Raw genomic sequence first — 7,133 nt, forward strand, 5'->3', positions numbered from 1 at the left:
GGAAAGGGGAGGTACTGGGATTGTGGGTGCAGATGACATCTCTGTCAGTCCCTGCTGTGTGGCTGCTTTGGGACATGGCACTGTCCTGGGGGGCTCGGGGTGCCACATCATTGGCTCTGGCATGTGCTGAGGAGTCAGCTACGACTTGCTCCCTGCCACAGGTTCATGGGCAGAAGGCGGCCTGGGAGGACCCCGTGGAGTGGGTGCGGGACACCCTGCCCTGGCCGTCAGCTCAGCAGGACCAGTCCAAGCTGTACCACCTGCCCCCACCCACCATCGGGCCCCACAGCGCCGTGTCCCCCCCTGAGGAGCGCACTGTCAAGGACACGACGCCCAGCTCCCTGGACTCGGACCCACTGGTATGCCGGGCACTGTGGGTGGGCTTGGAGGGGCTGGTGGAGGGGACAGAGCAGGGTGGAGCTTTGCTTTCTCAGTTAATTTTCAGTGTAAAAAGCCCAGTCTGGAGATGCAGAAGCACTTTGTGCTCCCGGGAGGAGCAGTGGGTGCAGGGTGGTGGTACTGGCAGGTGGGCTGCACACCAGGGCACGTAGTGATGTGCCAGTGAACGGGCATGTTGTGACACTCCACAAGGCATTGTGTCCACGTGCAGAGCCACACACAGGCACACGTGTGCTCATATATGTCCTGGCGTGTCACCCAGAGAGGCTGCTGGCTGACTGGCTGCCACAGGTGATGCCTGGTGGTGATGCTGTGGCACACTGAGCCTGGAGCGTCCCAGCCAGGATCCTGGTGCAAGGGAGGGATTTTGCCGCATCCTGGGATTTGCTTTACCCTTTAAGGAGCTTCCCAGGATGGGTGGTTTGTCCAGGAGGGCAAGGAGGGCCAAGTGGCCTTCCCAGGCACCCGTGGGCCTCCCATCCCCTTCATGCTCATGCCACACTCCTGTCCCCACAGATGGCCATGCTGCTCAAGCTCCAGGAAGCCGCCAACTACATCGAGTCTCCAGACCGTGAGACCATGGTGGACCCTGACCTGCAGTCGACTCTGTGAGGCCCGGACATGCCAGCCCAGGCAGAGGGGAGCTGCCACCCACTGCTCCTGCTGGGCTGCTCTTCTTTTCCTTTGGCATCAAGGAGCGCGGGGCTGGCGAGCGAGCAGAAAGGAGCAGGGCTCCGGTGTGTCCTGGCGGAGCGTGGGGAAACTCGGCTCATCCACGGGAGAGCACGAGGTGCCATCTCCCCTCCCGACTCTGGGGGTAGGAGAATCCTGGTTTCTCTTCATGGTTTTTTCTGTCTCTATTATAAACTCTCGGGCTTTGGGACCAAGGTGACCGCTGCGGCCGAGCCCCTGCTCCTGGGAGCCGCAGGAAGGCCCCGAGTGGGGCAGGGACCCTGCAGGAGCCACCTGGGCTGAAGCGGGGGGGGGCACAGGAGGAGTGTGTGGCTGCAGGATGAGAGCGCAGGCACGAGGGGCTCTGGCTCCCTCTGCACCCACTGGGCAAAGCCAAGGGAGCCGCCGCTGCGGGAGCTCCTGCCTCACGCCGGCCGAGGGGAGCGCGGCTCTCACTGCTGCCTGTACGTTCCCCCTTTCACCCACATGGCAGCCCCTGCGCCCAGGACAGCCCAATAAACCGTGCTTCGGTTATTTTATTTTGTTTCCCCCTTCCCCTTTTCCTTTGGCCAAGTCCAGACTTTGCTTTGGTCCCTTTTTTGTTCTGGTTCTTCGCTCTCCTGGCCTGGAGCTTGTGGCCTGGTGCCCTCCGCTTCCCTGGCAGCAGCGCCCTTCCCCTTTGGTTTCTTTTGCAGCTGTTGGTTTCACCACTCAAACCACCTCTGTTACAAAACTGGTGCTCACTGGATGATCTCCAGTCCCTGAACCCACCTCCTGGGGCCGCACAGCTTGGCTGAGGTGGGACTTGGAGGCTGGTGGCAGTGGGATGCTCCCAGAGCACCCCCTCGCTGGGCCACTCCCCTCTCCCCAAAAGCACAGGGCAAGGAGGCAGGGTTTCTGCCAGGGGCGTCTCCTCCCTGAGGTACCAGGGCAGGGGGAGGCTGCTGCTGCCCTATCCCTGGGCAGCCAGATGCCATCCCTGTCCCCTTAGTGCTGAGGAGCACAACCTGCCCCCTCTCCCCTCGGTGCTGCCAGGCCTGGGGGTGTGGATTGATGAACCTGGGGTTGCTGCCTGTGCTGCCTGCTCCTCCCAGCCCTGTGCCCTCCTGCAGCCTGGCAGGGTCCTGCTGTGCCCCATGTTGGTGCTCTGGGGACACCTGGGACTGCCATGTGTCCCTCTGGCCTTACCCAGCAGTGTCACAGGCTAGGCTGCTGCATGGAGTGGGTCAGCCCTGGTGCTGCTGTGGTGCCTTAATCCCTGGCCGTGCGGAAAAGGGGCAGGTGGAGCTTGGGATAGTGCTGTCACAGCCTGCTCCAGCTCCAGTGTCCTCTGTCCCCAAAGCCAGCTTGATGGGACAGGGGTGCTGGCACTCACCAAGCTGCTGGCTTGTCCCCAGCCATGGTGTGGGGTGCCCTGCGGATCAGCATCCCCCTCCTGTGCCCACCTAGCTTATGGGGGCCTCCTCCTTCCCTCCAGCTCAGCCCCCACCATCAACCGGGGCCCTGGAGAGACATTTGGGGAAAGGTGACCCCAGGGCCAGGTCTACCAAGCCCACCCAGTCCCCAGACCCTGCCAGGCTGGGGACTGGGCAACCTCAGCCCCCTGTGCCGCGGCTGGTGGGGCCTTCAGGGACGCCTCACACCCCTCTGGAACGGCCACCTCCCGCAGTGCCGTCAGAGGCAGCCGCCACCTCTGCCCTCGGTGCTCTCGGGGCTCTTGGCCGGTGCTTTCCACCTCGCCGCCCCATGGTGCTCACTCCTCCATCTGTCTGACAGCCTCCCGCTGCCGCCGTGGCCGGCCAGCCCGGCCCCTTCCCGTGGGGATCTCCCGGGATTCCCTCCCCACGCTGGCTTGGGCATTAGGGCTTTCTGTTTGCCTTCTCTTGTGTTGCCGCTGTCGGCCGAGGACTCACTGTACATAGATCTGTCGTGGAACGCCCTGTGTGGGTTGGGGGGGGCCCGGCCCTGCGCCTCGTCCCTGGTTTTGGGTTTCTTTTGTACTCTGTGATGACTGTGCTGTGCTGACTTCTTTTCTGATTGTACGAGACACTGGCTCAGCAGCTGCTCGAGGCCGGCAGTGGGGACCTGTCTGTCCCCTCCAACCCCTCGCGCCCTCCTCAGGGCTCTGGTGCCCGGGGTGGGAAGGACACGATGCACCTTTGGGGGCTGCCCAGGTGCCCTGAGGAGTCCCATGGGAGGAGGGGCAGCCTCGCCTGGGCTTGCTTTCTTTTCTGACACCCCCAGGGAGCCACCAAAACATTGACTAGACTGTCCTCCCCCCAGCTGCTCGTTGTCCCCCAGCCTGTGTCCTGCAGGTTTGCCCTGTCCCTCCCCAGGTCAGGGCTGCCCCTGATCCTGTCACCTCAGCCTGGGCAGTTGGAGGTGAGTGGCAAGTGGGAGTGTGATCCAGGAGGAGTCTCCAAGGGAAGGGAAGCAGGTGGGCCCTGGGATGGGCATGGGCTGGGGAAACCAGGTCCTGATGGATTCCTCCTGGCTTACACCAAGCACCTCGTGTCCCCAAGCCTGGCAGCTGTCTGGGGACCATCCCCTGGCTGTGGGCTGAGCCCCTCTGTCCCCAGGGAATTGTCCAAGGATTGCACTAACTCATCCCCCTGCCACCTCCAAGGGTGTCCATCACCCTCAAAGGAGCTTTGTCACCCCCCAAGGGTGCCCGTTGTTCCCAAAGGTGGTGCCTGCTGCCCCCAGTGGTGCCTGTCACCCCCAAAGGAGCTGGTCACCCCAAAGGTGCCTGTTGTCCCCAAAGATGCCTGCCGCCCCCAAGGGTGCCCGTCACCCGCCAAGGGTGCCTGCCACCCCCCAAGGGTGCCTGCCACCTGCAAAGCTGCAGGTTGCCCCCAAAGTTGCCCGTCACCCCCCCAAGGGTACCTCTCACCTCCAAAGGTGCCAGTTGCCCCCAAAGGTGCCCATGGCCCCTGGGAGCCCCCCTGAGGGGCTGGAGGTGGGTGACACCAGCGCCTCACCCTCCTGCCCCCTCGAGCTGCTGCTGCCCGGTGGCCTGAACCTTACAATTTTAGCTTTTTTCTATTAAACACAAACAACCTTTTTTTAATTAAATAAAAGATAAAATGGACAAATTCCTGTTTTAGATGATCTGTGTAATTGACTGGGTTTTGTGTTTCTTAACTGCATGATATTCCTGCCAAGGGGTTTTATAGCACTTTTTAAATTTCTCTTTAAGATTTTGGTCCAGATTTCTACTGCTGTTGCCTGTCTGTCTTTGCTTTTTCCTTGCACCCTCCACGTTTGTAAACTCGCTCCATTTTATACCTGATGTTGAGACCCAGCCCCACGTTGTACATAGCTGCGGGAACAATCATAGGGAACAAACAAACACCATCTGGACTCTTTCCACGATTAGTTGTTTTTACTTCAAAGAAATTTTAAAAGAAGCATAAAAGGAAGCCAGGAAGAGGCTTGAGGATATTCCGAAAAGACAGAAACAATTCCAGCCCTGCACCAAGTCAGCTCCTGCTGCCCACGCTGCCCGCACCAACTGGCATGTCTCTTCTCGGTCATCTGTCTAACACCATTGGATTCAATAAAGTGATCTCATGTACCCCTGGCTCCTGGTCCTGTGTCCGTGGGTCTGTCCCTGCGCGGGAGAGGTGAGGGCAGTTGTGCCACTGCATATCATGGAATGTTTGGGTGAGAAGGGACCTTAAAGCTCATCTCATTACACCCTCCTGCCCTGGGGAGGGGACAATTTCCACTAGACCAGGTTGCTCCAAGTCCCATCCAAGCTGGCCTTGGACACTTCCAGGGATGGGGCAGCCACAGCTACCCTGGGCAACCTGTGCCAGGGCCTCACCACCCTCACAGGAAAAGATATTAAATGGAATATTCTTCCCAACATCCCATCTAACACTGCCTTCTGGCAGTGGGAAGCCATTCCCCCTTGTCCTGTCACTCCATCCCTTGTCCAAATCCATCTCCATCTCTCTATAGGCACTGGAAGGGACTCTAAGATCTCCCTGGAGCCTTTTCCTCTCCAGGCTAAACACCCCCAGCTTTCCCATAGCAGAGGAGCTCTGCCATGTCTTCATAGCAGAGGGGCTCCAGCCCTTGGAGCATCTCCCCCTGTCCTTGGTAGTCGCCTTCCTGCAAAATCTGGGAAGTGGGGCTTGGTAGAAATGCTCCTGGGTTGAAACCTTGGCTGTTTGGCAGGATGCTGGGAGCAGTTTTAGGGATTGAGGACCCCTCTCCCAAGGTCACACTCCTGTAAAGTCTGGGGTGGGCAGAAATGCTCCTGGTTTGGAATCCTGGCAGTTCTGCAGGACGTGGAAAGCAGAAGGCCCCTCTCCTGGGGCAGGAGGGACAGGCTGTACTTGGGATAAGTAGGGGGGGAAGAAGGGCTCGAGGTGGGTGGGCATCCCGTGGGCCCCTTTTGCCTCACCAGGTCTGATCCCCATGAAAGAATACAGCAGTAACAAATGCCACATCAGCACAGGGGGACAGAGGTAGGACAGTGTCCCTTGTGCAGTGACCGTTCCCCTGCCTTGCAGCAGGGCACATGGGGAGGATGAAGGGGGCAGGGAGAGCCCGGTCTTCCGCGGCATCTCCAAATTTGTTTTCCCCTCCGGAGAGCGATGCTGGAGCGGGGACAGATGCTTCAAGAGCCGTTAATTAATGACAGGGTGGTGATGAGCTGTAAGAGGCTGCAGTGGCGGATCCAGGGCCAGGAGAGGGCTCTTCCCATCAGCTGCTGCTTCTTCCACAGGGCGAGTTCACACGAGTTCGTTACGGTGCGATCCCGAACGCGGAGAGCGGAACTGGTTTTGGGGCGCCCCGGCCCCTCATCCGCAGAGACGTGCCCTGTGCGTGCATCCCAACCTGTGCTGGCTCCGGGCCCTGTGCGGGCAGCAGAGCAGGCAGAAGAGAGCAGGCAGGAGAGGAGGCAGGAGAGCAGCAGAAGGGTCCCACTCATCGCGACTTCACGGGATTTCCGCGGCGCAGAGCCGGTGAGCCAGAGGAATCTGTCCCCAGGCATGGGGGAGGACGCAGAAGGACCACAGGGGGATGATGATGATACTTCAATTCCAGACAGACACCTGCATTTGGGAAAACTCAGCCACGTGTTTCAAGGGTGATGGGCAGGGGAGGGGCCCTTTGTTTAGGCAACCAGCACTCATGGGTGCTGTAGTGGGGATGTGATCCCCATGCAAGTCCCTTCCCCTGCTCTCAGTATCTACCGGGAGCTCGTGGGTGTCTCTGTGATTTGGGGTGGGGGATGGGGGGGCTGCTGCAGGGCTGTGAGGGCTGAGAAGGGGAGTTGCAGGGCAGTGGGATCCCAGCAGCACCTGGACATTGTTTGGTGCATTCAACATGAACAGACAGCACCCAGCGTGTTCAGTAGCACCTGACAGGTACTGACTGTGTGTGTGACAGGGCCAGGTGTGCAGCCACAGCCACTGGGCGCCTCATCCCTTGGGCACCACATCCCTTGGGCACCTCATCCCTTGGGCACCACATCCCTTGGGCACAGCATCCCTTGGGCACAGCTCCCGGCATGTGCAGCAGCACCCAGGGGCTACAACACCCAGTCCAGGTACAGCAGCACCCAGTGTAGGTACAGCAGCACCCAGTGTAGGTACAGCAGCACTCAGCAGCTCCCGCCAAGGTGACCCACAGCCTGTGTGCCAACAGCACCTCCCTCCCCAGGGACATGCAGCCCTTCCTGTACAGACCCACAGAACAGTTTGGGTTGGAAGGGATGTTAAAGATCATCCAATTCCACCCCCTGCCATGGGCAGGGACACCTTCCACTAGCCCAGGTTGCTCCAAGCCCCGTCCAACCTGGCCTTAAACACTTCCAGGGACGGGGCAGCCACAGCTGCTTTGGGCAACCTGTGCCAGGGCCTCCCCACCATTACAGGGAAGAATTTCTTCCCAATATCCCATCTAACCCTTCCTCTGGCAGTGGGAAGCCAGGTGCTGCCAGAACAGAGGTGTGGGACTCCCAGCTGGGGTGGTTTCAGCTTAACCCACAGGGTCCCTGGCCCTGACTCATCTGTGGGGAGTAAGGGGTGTCCAAGGGTCCCCCT

General features: G+C 60.1%; 1 protein-coding gene across 2 annotated transcripts in view; it reads left to right on the forward strand.

Moving 5' to 3' along the window:
- NAV1 (neuron navigator 1) overlaps positions 1-4,654 on the forward strand; it is a 62,400-nt gene extending 57,746 nt beyond the window's left edge. For both annotated transcript variants that reach the window (XM_027728845.2, XM_039379669.1), the window contains 2 exons: positions 162-359; positions 916-4,654. In XM_027728845.2, coding sequence (XP_027584646.2) covers positions 162-359; positions 916-1,011 — 294 coding nt within the window. In that variant the 3' untranslated portion in view covers positions 1,012-4,654. The remainder of the gene's footprint in view (positions 1-161; positions 360-915) is intronic.
- Positions 4,655-7,133: the final 2,479 nt, after the last annotated feature.

The sequence above is a fragment of the Pipra filicauda genome, unplaced genomic scaffold (assembly GCF_003945595.2).
Source record: "Pipra filicauda isolate LSUMZ 115617 unplaced genomic scaffold, ASM394559v2 scaffold172_size1731463_pilon, whole genome shotgun sequence".
Taxonomy (NCBI): domain Eukaryota; kingdom Metazoa; phylum Chordata; class Aves; order Passeriformes; family Pipridae; genus Pipra; species Pipra filicauda.